This window comes from Chaetodon trifascialis, chromosome 13, assembly GCF_039877785.1.
Source record: "Chaetodon trifascialis isolate fChaTrf1 chromosome 13, fChaTrf1.hap1, whole genome shotgun sequence".
Lineage (NCBI taxonomy): Eukaryota > Metazoa > Chordata > Actinopteri > Chaetodontiformes > Chaetodontidae > Chaetodon > Chaetodon trifascialis.
In genome coordinates this window covers 6,573,290-6,593,986 of record NC_092068.1, presented here as the reverse complement: position 1 = coordinate 6,593,986, position 20,697 = coordinate 6,573,290, and the positions used below count along the sequence as shown (strand labels likewise).

The following is a 20,697-nucleotide window of genomic DNA, read 5'->3' as shown; positions in this document are numbered from 1 at the left end:
AAATTTATAGTGTTGACCAATAGTAAAACAGATTTGAATTGATTAACCACATAATGGGTGGCCAAATTGAGTCCAAAATGCCCTCCAGCACATTCAGATTTATATGATTCCTCTGGCAAAGTAAAAGTTGCAATGTACAAAGAGTAGTGACGTGGTTTGCAGTCAGTTTTAACACTGGGTCAAATGAATGGCGTTAATGGATGTTCTTTTACTGTGTTCTTTTTTATATTGGATTTCCCCCAATGTGCCCCAGCTTGGAAATGGCCAATTCCCCTCATACTGCAGACTACCACTCCTTTCTTCCACAGCCACTACTACACACCAGTGATGTAGACAGTTTCAGAGCTGTAGCTTCTAGTGCTATAATGAATGTTGGAAACAAAATTATATCTGCTTTGACTTGGAATTACTTCAATCAAAAGCTGTAAACCCTCAATGTCTTTGACAAAAACAAGCGGAAACAGAGTAAGACAGCGTAAGAATATAGCTGTCCTGGTTCATCAGATATCTAACTTGATGATTTGTTAAAGAATGCATCTTATATCTGATCTGTAGCCTTTAAAAGCCTTCCAGCTCTCCTCCTCATGTTTTCACTTATAGAGCATGTTTTCTCTAAGAATAGCCTACCGACTAGGGTCCAATATTCACTGTAATTGCAGTAGAAATCCAACACCACTCTAGAGGTCAAACAGCGTGAATGCAAGTGATGATCTTAGTTGAGAGAGCACATACAGTATGAGTTTATGCTGCAAAATATAGCCTACATGTGTGTTAAGTCGGGAAGCATGCATGTCTACATGAGTATAAGTATGTACATGTGACCTTACAGTATATGATTGGCTGGTGGTGAACAGACATCTGCTCTGTGAGGTTAGTGTAGCATGCCAGAGGTCAGAGTAGGTCTTAGCACAGATGACCATGATACAGCAGCAAGTGTGTAGTACAGACATGCAGGAGAAGCAGCAAGCAGCTTTTCTAGCCCAGCCGCCGTCACCATGGTTACGACACACCCGACTGCGAACAGCAAGTTGCACAAGAGGAAGCGCTTAACAACCAATGCAAATAGATGCTCATAAATAAGGTTGCACAAGCAAAAAAGACATGACCAGAGGGTTGTAAAGGAATGTTTTTTAGGATGCGGCCAGTCCAAAATTACCCTGTAAGTCATAACTTATAGGAGAACAAAGTTTTTTTTAATGCATCAGTTTAGCTCCTAGTTTGGTGAACTATGTCTAGTTGACCATTTGCTCAACACTTCCCCCAACAGAGTCCAATCATGGCTCAGCAACCACTAGGCACAGCAGGCCTGTCAAGTTTTTGGATTTCTCTGCATGTTGAGGCTGAAGTAGGAGAGATACTCTATATCTGAGGAGTTAAGAGGGACGTATCTTTTTTTAGCCTTTCCAAATTTGCTGAAGCAATTTGCTGAGCAAAAATTGAAGAAATTGTTTATCTGCTCTCACGTAAGCTGGCTACCTCACTAGCTACAATGGTAATTTATAGGCACTGGAGGAAGTTTATTTTCACCAAAAAGCCTTTTCTTTTGAAACTATATCTCTTTTCATGTTACAAATTACATGTACTACTTGAAATTAAAACAATACAGCATAAATCAAACATCTGTCTTCCTTCGCCAAGTATGTAAACAAATCAGCTCAACAGGGTTATGTTATCATATCACACTTTTATAATACTTGTAATACTAGGAATAACTTGCTGTACAATTGCAATACAAGAATAATGCTGGTTCTTTATTTCCATGTCTTCCTCATCAGGCGGTGAGGATGCTGATTTTTTGCCTGCAACATGTAGCGTTAGCCTCATATGCAGGTAGCCATTAAGTGCTTGTCTAGGTTCTCATTTTAAGACTCTTGTTTTAAGTCAGTTCCAAACATTAAACAGCCGAGACCAACCAACTCATTGAACTAACGTTAGCTCAATTACCCAGCTCGCTGCAGCTAGAAATGAGAAGCCTGCTGGTGGTACCTATCTTTGAAATCAAGGGTCAATTGTTTTTTTTAGAATTTTGAGTGAAAGCATAACAGGTATAGCAACTGTAGCTAAGGATTCGCAAAGGAGACCAAATATAACCAAGTAATGATATCCTGCCAGTGAGTCATTGCTTTAAATTGTCTGTGGATAATTTGATATAAGAAGGTTTTTTGCTGGTAAACCACACTGCATCTTTGCCATAGCTTAGAGTTTAGTGATTTGATGCTGTGTTAAGTATACTGACCCTGTTTAAGGTGCAATGTTGAGCCACAGAGGTATCATGAGAGGTGTTGTGGGGAAACCAAGGTGAAGAGAGAGATGCAGAGGGATAGATAATTATACCATGCCAGTCTCTAGCTCCTCCAGGCCATTTCCTCCCCCATGGCAGCGGGTAAGGGTAGGGGTGGGTTGGCAGGGTGCGGTGCAAAATATCATGCTTGAGTTCGGGGAGTGCCTTTGAGGACCACAGGAGGCCCGTGGAGCCAATAAAAGGCTGCTGGGGGGGGGGGGAAAGAGGACACCACCAAGGGAGTCTGGAGCAGGAAGAGGCATCCAGACAACAGCTCTACAAATCCACTGGCCCTCCCAGCCAAACAGCTGAACCTCGGAAACCTCAGGCAGGGCAAGCTGCCACACGCCACCATTATCTCAATCACTCTACAATAAACCTGACATTTTCATGGAAGTGCAACAGAAACAGTAAAAAAACAAAAAAAAAAGCACAGAATTACATTTAAAGGTACAGTCGAGTAGTACTTCCTTTTACAGTATTTGGGGTTTTAGGACTCAAAGCTGTGCAGTATAACTGAGACGCCTTTGCAGTCCCAGAACAACCTGTCCAGTTCAAACTTGGCATTCTTGGCTTCATATCTGTAACTGGGAAAGATGAGATTCCCACAGCGCAGGGTAATATGACGGCCTAGATGAGTTAAATGTCATTAGAGAACACAGAGTACTGCTGCAGACACATGGGCACGGAGAGGGTGGTACATATCGCACCATCTGCTGAGTCATAATGGGCGCAGTGGTTCCCACCGCTTCACCCTGCAGACTGGCGGAGAGGTCAGAGAGACAGACCTCTAACTGGAATGATTCAGGTTGTAACTGTGTTGAGATGAACAGGCATACTTTGCTCCAGTAACCATGTGTATTGTCCAAGTGTAACAAACTGTAAATCTGTCTGAATAAAATGGAAAGTAAAGGCAATTTAAGCCAAAAATCTTTCAAAAATAAAAGGGAAAGTACTAAAAAGCCCACCCTAATGAGGCTGTAATGAGCAGAAAGATACAACATTGATATACTTAGATTCCACTTGAGAGGCAAAAAGACTGTTAAGTTTGGCCTTAGGGGTGTTCCAAACAGAAAGGTCAGGTCATTACATAAATACCTTAATCAAATCAGTTCTATTTTGTCAGCTTTGTGATATTTTTACTGCATTCATGTGACATAATGATGAGAAGGATTCCAACAGAAAGCATTCATGTCACTGTGGTAAAAATGAGTAACGCGCTGACTGACTAGCTATCATTGGGCTGTGAAACATAAAGAAATGTGCATGTGTGTCATGCGTCTCTTGGGTGCAGCGCAACAAGCTGGTAAAATCTTATAAAGCTGACAGATGCCTGTTTGCATACCTAGCAGGCACACAGCAATGTTAAAGCCCTTGAAACCATCCTCTACAACATTAAATAATCCTGACTATATAAGTAACATCAAGGTTTAAAAAAACATGTTAAGGTATTATTTATTGTAAGTTCATTCATTCATCCAGGTCCATCGTTACCAATGACTGCAAACCCACAACTTTCCAACCTTAACAGGAACTAGTGTGTTCATATCTTTTTACACATAGTAGCAGATTGAAATGATGTGTTTTCAGGGCCTTTGACGTTTATTTAACATTTGAGTTGTGTTTCTTGGCAGCTGACAACTCATGCTTTAGCTCTGTTTTGGTCTCCACCAACTCCTGTGGGAAATATCTCGAGCCTCTAAACTCCACTCCACTCAGTTACTACCATTGTGTGTCTGCTGTTTGGTGCTGGGCAGGTACTGCTGTGTGCAGTAGATTTATCAGAGCTGATAACAGCTGTGGCTGTAAAGGACGTGATGAGAGTGATAAGACTAGACCAAAATAGTAAAGATTGGGGCCATAAAACCAAGACTATGAGCGTTTTTGGCTCCATAGTGCTGAACTGCTGACATAATTATTTGCGGGTTTGTCACTACAAGTAACAACTCTCACATGATACATCGTCATTTGATGCGTTGTATATATGAACATATTGATAGGTGCAGCTTTAAATGTAAATTTTTATGTCAACTATCATGTAATATATAATATATGTAATATAATATATAATAATATGCAACATTTAATATATGTAATATATAACCTTTGCTCTAGGAGGCTGAGGAAGCTGGAATGGGATGCAGCCATGAAATAGTGTCCATTTACCAAATTAGGTTTAGATAAGGGTATTTGTACCTCAGTACATTAGGCTTAACAGTCGCTGAACATAACATGCTCTTCATGTCACTGTTTCTGCTGTTGTTTATTGCCGTTGGGAGTTATGCATGATTGTGTGTGTGTTTTCACTGTTGTTATTGTGCAGTTTCTTTTCTTGGCTTTTACGATCTTATTACCATCTCTGTTTTCACTTTTTCAACTCTTATTGCTGCCTTTGCTCTGTTGTTCCTGTTTCAGTTGTTGTTACTCGTATGGTTATTGTTTTGGTGGGAAGTACTGGAAGTACTTTCGGAGTTGCACAAGGAAAAGAAACACATGTATTAAACTGTCTGTTGGCGTTTTACTGAGGCTGAGAGACGATGTCAAACAGAGATGAATCTCTAACACAGTGAACGCATGCCAGACTCCTCAAAGATGAACACTCAAGTATTGTGAGGAATTTCATGAATTGGTAGGAGATAAAAGACATCCTTCTCATACTACAGGACTGTATGTTGCTCTCCGTGCTCACACAGCTGGGCCAGCAGACTGCTGGATGGATGAGGGGGGTGTTGAGGGTGAGGCGGGGGGAGTTGAGTTACATTCCTTCCATCGAGGCTGTGTGTCTGCCAACCGGGTCACTCCCAGTTCAGTCCCGGGAAATTGGGAGGGAAGAATTTCCTCTATGTGTCCATACTGGACACAGCCACAACCACACAGAGGCCTGTGTGCATCAGGGCACGTGTGTGTGTGTGTGTGTGTGTGTGTGTGTGTGTGTATGATGTTTGAAACTGAGAACCCAGTGTAATATGACTTGCATGTTGTTTTCTTACGAGTACACTGTGGCAGAGGTGGGGTTGTATGTGGTGTGGAAGAGTGTGCGTGTGCACACTGTACACTGTATCAAATTGTGTAGGCACATGTGTCCTCTGCAGCCTGTGTGTGTGTGTGTGTGTGTGTGTGTGTGTGTGTGTGTGTGTGTGTGTGTGTGTGTGTGTGTGTGTGTGTGTGTAAGACCGAAAGTGAAACTGAGATGAGAAAGTTTTTCCAGCAAAGTTCTTGAACTGTATCTATAGTATTTTTCTGACTCTTATGCAGACTGAACTACAATGAGCAGGAAGATATCACTTCACGTTTGAGTAACAATCATTCAATAGAACATCTGGCTACTACGCTGATCACCCCTGTGACCTCGACTGATCTCTGTAATGACAAGAACGCTTTGGGTCACTAAAGTCAACACTGAAGCAATGGTTCAGCTTCCCTTCACATCACTGCATCTCCTGCTCTGTTCACCACTTACACACTGTGCACAACAGCACACTGATGATAGATGCTTTGAGAAGATTCCAGGTCCTCTGGCCCTCGCTGCAGTCTAACAATAGAAGGATGGAAAGATAAACGTACGGGAACAGAAAAGTTTATTCTTTGCGCACTCTTGGTTTGTGCTGTATTACACACATGTTGCTATGATATGACATCTCAGTGTGTGCATTGGTAGAGTTGAGGAGGCAGTGTGTTTTCAGTGAACTCATGTTTCATGGAGTGCGCCCAAACTAAAAGGACGTTTGCAGTTGCAGTAGCCACCAAAGTGTTTACTACTGTAACTGAAACAGGCAAATCATTCAATAAACATGCCTGATTCCTGATTGTTTGCGCCTGTGTTTACTTTTACCATTTATTGCCTCTGTGTACATCACAGTGACATCAATAGTCCAAATCTGATATGTGCTGTCAAGGTCCCCACAGGATGACTTTTCTTCTAGCGCCACAATGATGTTGACATTTGCGGTTTTGAAATCAACAAAAAAACCCTCTTTAAATCAGCATGTTAGCATTGTCAAGGTTGCATGCTACCATGCTGACATTAGCATTTAGCTAAGAGCACCTCTGTGCCAAAGTACAGTGTACAGAGTTGCGGGTGTGGTTGAAGACTTTTTGCCATGTTCACCAAGTGAAGACTGTCATGAAATGTCTGTCTGTTATAAAGACATTAGTAAAGTAACAAAACTGGATAAAATATTAGATTAGAATATTAGAATTTCAGTTTGTTTGCAGTTTGTTTTTGTTATTACATTAAGGCCTTTAATCAATACATTTCCACTGTAAGCTCACACCTGCTGAGGCTAATATCACCAACTTTTGTACAAAAAGTTCTCATTATTAATATGTAAGTGATGGTACTTCTGTGGATAGATATGTAAGCAAATATTTTGCAAATAAGCAGTTGCAGTGCAAATTTTCTTCTTAACATATTAGCTAAAAGTACATTAACCAAGCAGTAACCTTCAATCTATAACTAATTTCCCTAATTTGTAACTCACTGTTTCAAATTATATTCAGGCCTAAAGTTCTGCATAATTATGAGCATGGCCACCTTAAATGACAGCTAGCTGCTAGGTTTTCAGCAACTAGGCATCATTCAGTCCGCCTCCGCCTTTTTTTGTGTTTGTTTTGATTAGCCAGGAGTTAGGTGGAGTCAGGCACTGCCAAGATGGCGACAGCTAGAGCCACTGTCACTGGCTCTTTAAAAAGCTGTGGGTGACAACACAGAGACTATGACCATGTTTTATACAGTGTATGGCATTCGCTTTTTTATTTTTTGGCTGCTTGAGGGAAGCGAAAACAAACTGAGCTGACATACTTTTTAAGATGATTACCAAACATTTCAGCAGTGAGCAACTTAACATTTATTTAGTATCATAATTGTATCTATCAGGTGAATTGAAGTCAAGTCAGTTTTATTTATCCTGTTCAGTATCACAAATTTGCCTCAATGGGCCTTTTACAGTCTGTAGGGCATAAAACACTCTCTTTTCCTGCCAAAAAAGTCAAATACTCACTATTCTTGTAGCTCTGTTTTTGTCTCTACCAGCTCTGAGGGACGTATGAGGCTCTTTAGATGCTTCGTGCTTTGCTGTGTTCACCAGTTAGTCGCTAATTTTGCCTGTCTGCCACTGAACAGTAGGTTTATCAATGATTGTTTTCCTGAAAACAGTTGACTGCTGCATCTAGAAAGATGACTGATGAGAGCCGTGAGAATGAATCAATCACACCAAGGAGCCCATTTCACATAGTAATTTCATCCACTGCTGATTAAAAAACATTGATCATAGCAGCTTTAAAGTAATATTATGAGGTACATTTTGAGACTGGAGGGTTGCTGTCAACATGAGCCGATCTTTAAAATCAATGGCAGCCTCATCACTGCATTCCTCTCTGCCAGTAGGGTTCTGCAGAAAAAACTGCTAGGCTCGAAAGAGAAACTTTTACTTTTACTTTTACTTTTACTCAGCCATCGATCCAAATTTTACTTCAGTTTCACTACTTGTATATCGAATGTTCATTGTATTCATTTTGTGCCTTCAACCAAATTCCTGTGGACCGACATCTGGAGTGAAGAAAAGGACATATGGTCACATCCTCTTTGAGACAGGAAGTCTGGGGTTTCTGCAAAATATGGTCTTGATTTTGATATATAAAAAATTATATATACTGAATGACTCTAGTAGTTTTTCATCAAACAAGTGTAAAGCTCTCCCAGGGAGATAACATCCCTCGTTTCAAGACCAACCTCCTACCAGACTTTTGCCAAAAATGAATTAAGAAGATAACATTTTAAGACTTTGAGTGATTATCAAGTAGACTAGCAGAAGTGGAGGTACAGACAAGAAACACAGACAGGCTCAGTGTCCTTTGCAGGGGGGGTTGTGGCTCGGTCTGGGACAGGAAACATGTGAGCTGAATATGGGATCCGTAGAGGACTTGGCAGCCACATACAAATACGCACACACACACACACACACACACACACACACACACACACACACACACACACACACACGCACGCACGCACGCACGCACACACACACACACACACACACACACACACACACACACACACAATGCAGGAAAGATGGAAGCTCTTCCAGGACACACTGGACTTGGCCCTCACAGACGACGTGTCACAAGGAATCAAATTAGATGTTGCTGTGCAGAGCGCCCAGAACAAGGCCAGAGACTTTTCTCAAGGAATCTACAGTCAAGTTGGTTCAATCTCAATGGTAATTTGTAAATTCAGCCAGAGAATTCTTATGTAAAAGACACTCCTGCACGACTGCTCCTACACTACATTCAGTCACTGCATTCTCTCTATTACACTTTCCTGGTAAGTATCCTGGACTGAGATGGGGGGCACAATCAACTGTATCAGTGTGACACATCTCCAGTCTGCATTCGAACTTCAAGTGGTTCTTGGGAGTCACATGTATAGCTCGGGTCAAATGGCTCATGATATGACAGACATTTTACACAAGAAGGAGAGAGGTTACTGAGAATTCAGGACTATCAAACGCACACGAATGCCAGGAAGTCTAGCCTCCTTGCATAAGATGCATGTGCCCAACAAAGATTTCCAAGAACACATTACTGCCACTTTATGGACAAACTCACATAAGCAAATAGCATTGTTCAACAAATATAGTCCATGATGAATCTCTGTCTTGTCTTGATAAAAAGCCAGCTGCTGCTCTCCAACTATGTGAGCTGCCTTCCACGGTGCCCTGTCATGACTCAGTGCTGAGTGGGACATTAGTGGGTCTCTTCCTAGTACCCAGTCCAGAGTGAGGGGGTCACTCCTGAGTGTCTTGGCCTAGATTGAGTTTGGCATCACTGGAACTACTGATAGCAATTGGGGTCCTGGGAAGTTACGCAGGAGTTCATCTGAGTTAAACTAGCCGACCGGGTGCCCTGTCAGTCAAGACGCAGGGAAACAAATATATGACCTGAGAGGGGTTGGGCTTGGTGGACTGGAGAGTATATACCCAGCTGGATAGTCTCCACAACCACCCCTGGGTCAAAATATAGATAGATGAGGATTCTGCTTTTTGCACATGCAAGATTTTCACATTCAGCTTTTTGTATGTCTCTGTGACACAGCTTGATGTAACAGAGCCACCTAGTGGCCACATAGGCAGTTGCATCTTACCAGCCAATCTACAAAAACACACCAGTGAGAGTAGCAACTAATCAGGTCCAATGCAAAGAACAATTTTCACTCAGTTGTCATTGTTAGTAAAAGGCATAAAAACTGACTCACCTGAACTGCCTGAATTAAAACAATGAGAATTTCAGTCCTTTAATGTTTCAGTGAAATTGTGCCTAGAACAATCCCAAAGTTGTGAACACTTACATGTATGTGAGCAGAAAACACGCTTCTACATATGCAGTAGAATATTGTTATATTGTCATGTATCGTATGTGTTATTGTTCAACCATTACAAAAGCATAGAATTTTAGTGTCAGTGAGCTAGTTGAGAAAGTTAACTACTGACAAACATAGTGGAGAAACAAGTTCAATATCTGCCTTTGAAATGTGGAGCAGAAGAACAAAATAGCAAAAAAAAAAAAAAAAAAGACACTGACTGAAGTAAAGTTCAAGTGCACCAGAGTTGTACCTAAGTACAGCACTGTACTTGATTGATTTACAGTATAGATGGATGTATATTTGCAGACTGTTCTCTCTCTTCAGTTGTTGTTTGTTTTTCAGTCACAGGGGTTGCACTGTTGAATAAACAACAGCAGCAACAACAACCAAAAACTTACCTATGACTAAAAACGGAGAAAGTCTAGATCATTAGCACATCCCAGTGTTTTCATAAGATTGTCTATGTATGCGTATTTCCATATAAACCCAGTATAGTCTTAGAGCAACACATTATGGCCTCTTCTCTTGGTATTTTACTAAGACACCCTGGAAAATGTAAGAAATCCACATAGGCAGAAGCAGAGGTTTAGTAATCCTTAGCTCTGAGCAACCACTCTGCTGTGCTTCCTGACACACACAGGTAAGGGTAAGCCAGGTGGGTGGGGCACTGGGTACGACCTGTGGCTTTATGGTCAGTCATGTCAGTGTTGGGGGATCAGAGGCTGCAGATCGTCCCGTCAGCGAGCAGACCTGCAGCGATGGCCCAGGTGAAGGTAGCAGGAGACGCAGTGAGGAGCCGCCAGGACTGTGCAGAGGTTTACTCTGACATGGCTACTGTCAGCTCCAGTGCAGGTGAGTCCAAAAAACAACAATGCTGCATGTAAATGTTATTATCAGTCCAAAATGACCAATGATGGAGTTTCACAGACCTGCAATAAATGTTACTTTGTTTGAACTTGTGCATGTTTTCCACAAAAATTCTTATAAATTGAATATTTCACTCACTTTAAGGCAGCGTTGGTCTCCTACAATTGAACTAGTAGAGCTGTAGTGTTGTGTGATGGTCTAAAAGCTGTTTATAAGGGCTTTTAATTGAACACAATTTTCAGGCTTAAACACATACAGAATTTCTTTGACAACAAAATTGTTCAATTTAACAATATTAGTTTAGAGACTGAATGACAGCACAAAATTTTGTCTCTTAGCTGCTTTTAAACTCAATATCTAGCCCTTTTTCTGTTAGTCTGATCCTCAGAGAGTATTGATCACCAAGTTGGCATTTAGCAATGGAAAATCTTGATAATAGTATTCAAAGCTTAGCATAACCAATGTCATTAAATTAAAGAAATCCAGCTAACTACTGTAAGAGAAATATTTTGATCAAATATAATGAATATTTAACGAGAGTTGGTCAAAATTCTGAAGAGAAAAGAAGTCAGTAAGAATGTCATTTAAATACCCATCATCAGCTTCTTCTCTCTCTCCTCTCACACCATGATGTGAACAACAAGGTCAGCTCCATCCACCAATTTGTCAGATTAGTCACTTTGTTAGTGATTGTGCTAATAATCTTGCTCAAATCCCCCAGTTTCTGGTATCTTTTTCTCACGAGCTTGTCTTTGGCAGCTAAACCTCTGTGGCTCTCAGGTTGCCTGATGGCAGTGGGAACCATAAAGTCAGTGTAATCCCTCTTTTTTCAGACAGTCATTGGTGAAATGCTCCTTTACAAGTTCAGGACACTTTTTTCTGTCGTGCCAAAGAAGCCAAGAAACAGGAGCTGGAGAATTGTCTCCAAAAAAAAAAAAAAAAAGTCTTTTCAGCATCAACATGCAAAGTCTCAAACTGTTTTTTTCCCCCTGGGAAACAGATATAGGAGAGTCGGTGAAGAAGGCGTCAATGTGTGAGACCTCCATGGCCGTCAGCCTTGGTAGGCGGAGCAGAGCCTACCCCTCGGCAGCCAGGAGACGCCACCGCACCACCTTCAGCCACAAGCAGCTGGAGCAGCTGGAAGTGGCCTTTGGACAAAACCAGTATCCTGACATCTACTACAGAGAGGAGCTGGCCCGCATCACCAAGCTCAACGAGGCTCGCATTCAGGTGGGACACACTCCAGATTCAAAGAGTGAGTGTGTGTTTCGCACACTCATTGATGGCAGTATAATAGAACCCATAACTAAATGTGACAAAAGAAAACAAAATGAATAACAGCTGTGCTATAAAACCAAATTGTGATTATTGTAATTTCCATGTATCAAGCAAAAAATGTCACTGGTTCCAGCTTCTGTCAATCAAAATTTACTGCTTTTCTTATATCACTGCTATTGTGTTTGATATCACTTTGCACTTTGACTTATGTTGTCATTGTCTTCATCCCTGTTCTCCGTTACTGAGCGATGTGTAATGCTGGAGTGTATCGTGTCAGTTTCACTGACACCTGCTGAGCAAACATGGGGGAACAGTGCTCAGTTTCCAAGGAAAACAAAGATGATATTGTGCATTTTATTTTGAAATGTGGGCAGAGTTGGACAATTTATGTATTTACTTAAGACCCTGTTTATGCTTTAGTTCACTTTCCCTGAATACATGCCAAACACTGAATTTCAACCATGCACACAAAGATGATGCCACACAAATACAAAGGATTCTCTAATGACCACCAGTGTTGTCCCACTGGCTGAATCCATCCATTTGAATAGCATATCATCAGGTGTTCCTGGTATTGCTTGTCCCTGACCTGTCTTCGTCTCAACAGGTTTGGTTTCAGAACAGAAGAGCCAAACAGCGGAAGCAGGAGCGGGCCTCACAGAAAGTTCTCCCCGTGGGTGTGATGCCGGGCCACAGGGCGCTGCTGGGAGGCATGCACGTCCAGCCGTCCAGCATGGCTCGACAGTACTACACCCAGCCTCTGGCTCACATCCCCCGCCTCTCCCCCATGCTGCCCTCCGGGCCGTACTCCCGCCACCCAGGCCCGGTCGGCCAGTGCCCCTGCCCCAGCGTCCCACCACCTCCGGCCACACAGCGGCAGCATGAAGACTGGTACAACCCGCTGAGGAGCAACCTCACCTCACCCATGTTCTCACTGGCCTCCATGCAGCCTCTGGAGCCGGCCTCTCACTGGAGCTAAGAAGTAACTGAGGCCGGTTTGGAAATGTCACATATTACATGTAGATGGTTTTTAAATGTCCACCTGCAGATCATTCATGCTCCTTTTAGGTTACATTTTGACATCCTCAACAGCTCTTCTCTACACATTCACTTTCTGCTTTTCCTGGGTTTACAGAGGCTCATATACAGGTGTTCAAATTATTGCTGAGCATTGTTTCACAAGCTCAGAATCTTTTTGACTCTTATATGAATCCATACAGAAGAAAATATACTTTCAGCATCATTCTCCTCAACATCCACTGCTAATAGTATTTTTATTAGTTGACACACATTCATTTTTTTTATCTGGTTCACGTATTATTCTGCAGACCATGTTAAAAATGCAAGGGCAAATGTTAATCTACACTATTCCTAGAGCGACTCACTGTACTGTAAGTACTTACTTGCCTTAAAGTCTTTTCAGTGCGTGTAACAAATAGATTTTTTTGCAGCGTGCTTTAAATGTGACCTCATGAATGCACACCACGATTCATGAATAAACACATCACAAGTCAAAATCTGTAGATTAGTTTTTAATTCACACTCCAGAGACAACACAGTTGCATCTGTTATGCAATATTTTTTTTTAATACATTTCCATTTAACAACCTGAATTCACTGAAGAGTCAATACTGATGGCAAAAATATAGAATTCCTCCATACAAAATCAAACTTTAGAAAGAATCACAGATGGATTCAACAAACGCAGAAACACACAGAGAACTGACATGATTGATCCATATCTGTTTTAAAGGCAGCTAATGAGTTGAAGCAAACGTGTTCAATGGTTTATAATAAGTGCTTTACTGGAAACCCGTGAAGTGGGCTTTAAAACAGCTGCAGAGGCAGCGGCATCGACCAGTGTGCTTTAAGTCTAGCTTATCCAGTGACAGAGAATCAGCAGTACTGCGCTGCTTTACATTCACTCTATGACGTTAGATTCATGTCAAGTATCTGCTGCCTGACCAGCTGCAGTGAAGATGATGGCGACTGGCTCATATATAAATGCAATCTTCATGAAAACAGCGAATACCTCAGAAAGTAACGTGTGGCACTAATGTGCCACTGTGCTGCACGGAGTCTCTGCTGGAAACATTCAACGTTGTGCTGTAACCTCGAGCTTCTCTCCAAAATAAACTTCTGCGCCATACACTGTTCATCTGAGCGAGTCAAGGCCACCTGAGTGATGAGATCGACCCGTTTGACTTATCCTCATCACTAACAGCAAATGACATGGATTCACAGAAGGAATCATTTGGTCCACCATGCTGAGAATCACACAGCAGTGTGCACAGCGCACACAGTGAAACAGAGTCATGACAGTCTGTTTACATGTTATTGGGCCACCAGAGTGGATTAAGTGTAGCACCACTAAAAGAAGAACACACACTAGTGAGTGTACTAAAGGGTCAATTCACCCAAAACTACCAAAAATCACAAAAACATGCTGTCACTTTCCCCTCCAGCTGCCACGCAGGTCACTGTGGGCAATACACAGACCTCCATGAGGACAGTTTTCATTGGTAGTTGTACAATCCCCAGTGAAAGGACTGGGATTTTATTGGATAGGCTTTTGTCAGAAGTCAGCGTAGAGACCTTTAACCTCATCAAACGTGGTTAGGTACTATGAAGGGTTAAGCTGTTGTTGGTGCCATTGGGTGAAGTGATCCTTTATAAATGGCATGATTTCAAGGAGTCTACAAAAACAGGTAGAAATGTCACTGCAAGTGTAAACATACACCAGAGTCACACTAATTATATTAAAGGGCATTTCCTCTTTTTTCTTTCTTTTACATTATCATCTTAACCAGGTTTGATGCTACCAGCTTGGACATTACATGAAAAAAATACAAAAAATTTCCCAAACTTTACCAATTACCAAAACCCTGATTGATAAACGGTGGTTCTCTACACAGCTCGGTGGCAGCTTCTCAGTTTGACCTCTCCCCTCTACAGACTCCTTGTTGTTGTTGTGGACATGAAGGACGTCAGCGCTCAGGTGACATCTTACTCCAGTGATTTGGCAAATTCTGCGTAATCTATATAACCGTCATTGTTTTTGTCATCGTCCCTCAGAACATCATCAATGAGAGCAATGAGGTCCTCCTCTCTCATTGGCTGGCTGTTCTCTCCTCTCTCCTGAGAAAGACACAAGATGAAAAACATTCATGTGCAGCAACAACAGACATTCATTAGGAACTTAGACACTGTATAAAAACTGTGTCACATCACATCAAAGTTCACAAGACATGGGAGACAGTAACATATGATTATGCTTAGATCTAAGAGGACAAAAATAGATATTTATGCACACACACCTCTCTGTGTACATGTGTGATAGCGGTGGCGAGCTCCAGTCCATCCAGCAGGTTGTTGCCGTCGTAATCATGCATCTTGAAGTAGTGCAGCTGCAGCTCCTGCGGCGTCATGTCATTCTCCGGTTTGTCTATCACTCCCTCTAAATGCTCCATGATGTGGCTGGAAGACAACAGAGGAGTCAAAAAGCGCTGCTGACCGCGCTCAAAGTTCATCATTCTGTGCAAACACGTGCTGAATCATGCAAGTGCAGCGCTGGTGTATCTGGATGCGGAGACATGGCTCACTCTTTGTCTTGGACCATGTTCTTGTCCAGGCGCCCGTGGCCGGGTACGTGAGCTGCGCTTCCCACGATCGGCTGCTGCTGCTGCTGCTGCTGTGACTCCACCTGTGAGTGAACACACAGCACAGAGGAGGACAGGAGGAGGAGCAGAGCCCCCCACTGCACACTACACCTACTTCTCTTCATTCTGCTGGACACACACACACACACACACACACACACACACACACACACACACACACACACACACACAGAGGCAGCAAGTTTAGTTAAAGACCTGATTGTTGTATATATATTGTTGCTCTATAAATCACATCTGACATGCCCACTCTATAAAAAGGACATTTATATATTTCTCTGTACTTTTCAGCACTCTGTGATTCAGTCTTCCTCAGGCTTTCTGGGAAAACTACGTCATGTTGCCAACAGAGGAGACATCAGTCAGTAAAGTAACGGCTGTAAATCACAATGATGTACGTGAGATACATTCAAATTCATACATGTAAACATAGTGAAGGCATAAACACATTCACTAACAGAGAAAACCGATGGGCTCAGTGGCGATATTTCTTTGACGTGGAAATATCACATTGGAGCTACATGTAACGTTAGACTTACTGACGTTTTCTTAGTTAAATGAGAGACATTATGCACGGAAACATGAGCAAAAAGGCTGTAAAATGATTTGCTAGCATGAAGCTTCGTTTCAGGACGGCGTCGAAATGTCATGGCCTATTTAACGCACAAGACATACAAGACGTTCACTGATATATTTATTTGAAATGTTATTTTCATACTTACTTGAAAATAATTAGAATCTTCACTTGACTCCGTGCACAGTTACGCTGTTATCTTAGTTGATTGACAACAATGTTAAGTCAAGCTGTTACGAACCATGTGGCTTGCCGTAGCCCCGCTTGGACACGACAGCTCATTCTCATTGGTTAACGTTATCAGAGCGTATACAACCGAAGTTAGAGAGTTCACTGCACCAACGTCCGTATTCACCAAGACACCAGCCAGACAGGCTAGATTGGGACTTCTAGCTGTTGTATTATACTCCGCATATGTTACAACAAAATGTTTAACGTAATAGCAAGACAAATTTATGAGGATAACGTCTAAAAATGCATTTGAGTAGGTGACAAATGCATACTTCCTGTTTCATACTGTGGCTGTACGCCGGGGGAAATCGTATTAAGTTGCAAAGCCCCTTAGATAACGTAGCTATTACCGACACAAGCTAACGTTTAAATTATTTCGCAAAAATACTAATGTCGCGTTGTGGTCTGAGAGCAGCCCTGGCACTTTGTAGGAGACAAAATATTTCAGGACGTGATTTATCTCGGCAGAGAAAATGAGTCTTTGACGACGCTTGTGTGACGTCACAGGGCAGTAAGCAGCCGCTCTGCTGTCAGACTGCCACTGACTGGAGCGCTGGACCCGCAGCTCAGTGAAGTCAGCTGAGACCACCGAAGCGTCGATTTGTGTCAAGCAAATGTCAAGTTTCCAGAGAGAAAATGATGCTGCTAAATCTCTGTTCAGGAGGCTTGAGGTTGTTTTAAATGTCATAAAGTAGCTGATGTAGACTCTCAGTAAAACCCCTCAGTAGTCAGTGACCCTTGTCTCCCCCCTATTTCTACGCTGTGCTGTGGTGGATAGAACCAATTCCAACTGTTGTTCAACTGATTCATGTGAATTCTTCCCTTCACCCCTTCAATTTGTTCTCCGTCCGCTGCTTGGCGTGAACTGAAAGCAAAATATTTGTAGTTTTCTCTGCCGAGTGCATCCATCAGTTTGTGCACCACAGTGTTTGATACAGTGCAATTCCATGTCAAAGTGCAGTAGCTGACAGATGTATTATTTTGTAACTGAGCCAGGAGGTAAGCCAGCGTCAGCCTGCCTGAACCCAGATCAGGGAGCAAGCCAAGCAATTACAAATGGATTTTTTTTTTCTTCAGTAAAGTCATTAATGAAATGAACACTATTAAAATAAGAAAACAGCACTTTATATGCACGCAGCTGTCTCTTTTGGGTTGCACACTTTGCTGCTGGCCTACAGCTTTCTTTGCATGGCTGTTTCTTAAACCCTCCCTGATCCATTTAAAGTGTTAACGGGAAAGATTAAGGACGAGGCTGTGCAGAGCAGGGCACCTTTCCATTTACTCCGCTAACAGCTACAGATCAAGCCCTCTCAAAATGCCACAGTGCCTTCACAAAAAAGGCACCTATGCTGTCAGGAGTTACTAATGCATTGCAAAGTGCTACAAGACTATTTCAGCATAATAGTAGGCATTATAATTTATATGCAGTCTAAAGCGCTGCGAGATGACAGTAAAGAAATAAGAAGCTTCACACTGGAAAAGTTTCATTTGTGAATATTGTTGAATTTCTTTTTGATAAATTAAGATTTAGGCCTACAATAGATTATAAAATAAATGAATGAATTAGTTCCTATAATAACAACAGCATCCTAGCAATGACACATGTCATATAAAACCTCTTGTATTTACTTCTGCGCTGTGTCTTTGATGACCTTTCAGCAGGAACCCACACCCCACCCCTCCGCACGCAAAGATTACACATTTATTTCTCCTGGCAGTCTGCAGTTACTCCCATCGTGTCCGGGGAATACAGTCACCACCGGGACAGAGCGGCGATGGCATCCCGGGTTTCCTTCACCCAAGTCCGGCTGGAAGCGGAGCTGGAGCGGTACCGGGCCGAGTGCCAGTGGGACAAGATGCCTGCGATCATCGACCAGATGCACGCTGCGCGGTTCCACGAAGACGGTGAGTGGTCCGCACCTGGAGGAATGAAGCTCAAGTGTCTGCTGTCGCTTCCTGACTGTTTTTACTGCTCTCTGATCAGCACACTGCAAAGTATAGACATCGACTAAAGTTCACAGGGTTCAGTGATCACATCTCCTGGTTAATCTGAGGGGGTCCACGAAGTTGCTTCAGTTCCACTTCCAAGTTTCAGGAAGTTGTTTCCAGAGTAAATGTCACTGAGTGTGAGGAAAATCCTTGGTAAACGTGTTGTATCTCGTTTATATGTCGTCAAGACATTTGCAGATTTGTTGAATTAATTTGTAGAAAAAAGGAAAAGAAAAGAAAAAAGATATTATACATATGATTTTAAGACTCAGTAAGAAAGAAAGTATTTGTCCTGGATGGATATTTCTTGTAGTGCATGGGCTGTGCTGCACACAAGTTGGACTTTGGACTCTCAACAAGACAGAGTGAGTTACTCTTTTTAAAGGTTTCCTCAATAAATTTATTCCACAAATAATAAGAACAAAACTAAGTTGTCCCGGTGGGTCAGACCAGGGGTCAGAGAGGGGTTGCTGGATGGCTCCAACAATAAAATGTCACTCCCTGGAAGTTTAAAGTATCCACAATGAAAGCTGTGTACATGATCAGAGGTATTGCATGGCCCTCCACACTGCTAACCCACCTCATAGCCCACTAGACAGATTCATTTGCTGTATCCATGCCTGCCTTTATCCTTGAAACCATTCCACACTGCACATGTGCTCAAGGAAATGCAAACACACTTATTATTTGCCTCATAAAGCATGACTTTGGCAGGTCACTAATGCTCCTGCCTCCACCTCTCGCCTTAGCTGAGTAAATATGGGTTCAGGTGACTTGACTGCAAGTCTGCTGTCATTTTGCCCATAAGTGGCTGATAGTGCAGAGCAGCAGTTTCTCCCTGCCTGCACATGCACTGAAGTGTTAAATCAATGTGGTATTACTGTGTATGCACGGTTCACATTTGCTGATGTGACATGAAGTGCGCATGGAAGGCCTGGTGCACCAGGAGAGTCAGATTAGAGACAGAGGAACTTCACTGCAGGTAAATTCAACCCAGAGTTAAAAGCTGACCTATACTATAAAACTCTAAAGTATTTTAGGGTGGATAACTTCAGTGGTGCAGTGATTACGGTGGGCTTATTTGAGTTTGATGGGGTGGTTTTGATGGAGTAGTCTGACGGTTTGAGTCAGTCAGACTCAAAGGGTTGTTGCTGAAAGCTATTCATTATTCTCAGAAATCCATCAATTCACACCAGCAGCTACCATTTAGGAAGCTGAGGTCATGTCTGAGCGAAATTACATTCTACAGTTAGAACACTTTGTAGCGCAGTAACGATTGATTCCAGTAATCAAACTGTATTTTGTGTGTCCTTAAGGTCTAACAAAACATGCTGAGTGCTGTTTGACGAGTTCTACAAGCACGAGCACATATGAGGAAATAAAATTCACAGAAAAAATATATATATATTGATGAATTAACTCAATAAATTGCATGAATCATCCAAGGAATGTTTAGTATTTGGTCAAAATTAGATGAGGGGTTTTGCAGGACTTGGACTGAGCTCAGTATTTCTAACTGAACACCACCAACTGAACACCACCTTGCACCAACTTCTCCACCTGCAGTATACAACCCAGAATGCAATGTGGACACAGGACATTGCATTTTGATTAGTGTATGGTATACACATACTTATATCATCACCTTTTAACATGATATGCCTAACGTTTTATTTACATTCATTTTTAGCTTTCATTGACTCTCGCTTATGTCCATCTGAATGTACAAATTTCACTGTACTGTTAGCTCTGGTTTTGGCCTCCACCAACGTCTGAGGGAAACACGTAGCTCATTAAACTGCTAAATGCTCACTATTCACCAGCTAGTTGCTAATTTTGTGACCCAATAGTAACTCCCCAGAGTTACTATTGAGCTCCACAGTACTTCAGTAGTCACTTCAGGAGCTTCATAAAATATCACCGTAGAGGTTTTCTTGCATAAAAAAATGAAAATATTTTCTGTTAAATTGTGCAACAACACTGTTACCTCGTGGTTACTTAATTGCAATACTGACTCTTTCCAAAGTCTGGGCTTCAGCTTGTGTGAAATCATGAAATGGGTCTGAGACACGTGCTGCTGTGTGTGCCTCACCTTCCCCTCACTGATAGTTTAGCCTTGGCTGTGCTGATAAAACTAACTTGCAAATATGTCAAGTGTATCAGGACATAAACACTGCTCACAGAGTTGGCGTCAGAACACAGAGACACACAGAATGAAAAAGCTAAACAGGAAGGCCTTAATCGTGTGTGTGTGTACACAAAAGCTGCCGTTTACTACTGGACACTGAGGGTCCAGTCTACACAGAGCTGGTTTACTTTTTGAGTAAACTTTAGTCTTATCTTGATTCAGTGGAGGTGGATGTGGAGTGCTTATCATATGATTACACCGTTGAAGCTATTTAAGGAAAGTATGAGGGAACTGGAAACTGTAGCTTCT

At 42.1% G+C, this 20,697-nt stretch overlaps 3 protein-coding genes across 4 annotated transcripts in view; 2 read left to right on the top strand and 1 right to left on the bottom strand.

The window, feature by feature from the left end:
* Window positions 1-10,402: 10,402 nt before the first annotated feature.
* Window positions 10,403-12,768, top strand: prop1 (PROP paired-like homeobox 1). Its single transcript, XM_070976972.1, has 3 exons — window positions 10,403-10,496; window positions 11,512-11,741; window positions 12,397-12,768. The coding sequence occupies exons 1-3, from the start codon at window positions 10,403-10,405 to the stop codon at window positions 12,766-12,768; spliced, it is 696 nt and encodes a 231-aa protein (XP_070833073.1).
* Window positions 12,769-13,302: 534 nt separating this feature from the next.
* On the bottom strand, window positions 13,303-16,306 carry mcfd2 (multiple coagulation factor deficiency 2, ER cargo receptor complex subunit). Of its 2 annotated transcripts, none has more exons than XM_070976828.1 (4): window positions 16,189-16,306; window positions 15,392-15,577; window positions 15,107-15,266; window positions 13,303-14,927 (listed from the first exon to the last, which is right to left on the bottom strand). In XM_070976828.1, the coding sequence occupies exons 2-4, from the start codon at window positions 15,571-15,573 to the stop codon at window positions 14,796-14,798; spliced, it is 474 nt and encodes a 157-aa protein (XP_070832929.1). In that variant the 5' UTR covers window positions 15,574-15,577; window positions 16,189-16,306; the 3' UTR covers window positions 13,303-14,795. The 2 variants fall into 2 exon arrangements, with proteins under 2 accessions (XP_070832929.1, XP_070832928.1); XM_070976827.1 differs by having other exon boundaries at window positions 15,392-15,574.
* Window positions 16,307-18,031: 1,725 nt separating this feature from the next.
* The window catches only part of ttc7a (tetratricopeptide repeat domain 7A), a 44,774-nt gene continuing 42,108 nt past the window's right edge, over window positions 18,032-20,697 (top strand). Inside the window, exon 1 of the mRNA XM_070977589.1 lies at window positions 18,032-18,176. Within this exon, the coding sequence (XP_070833690.1) occupies window positions 18,047-18,176 (130 nt within the window). The 5' untranslated portion in view covers window positions 18,032-18,046. The remainder of the gene's footprint in view (window positions 18,177-20,697) is intronic.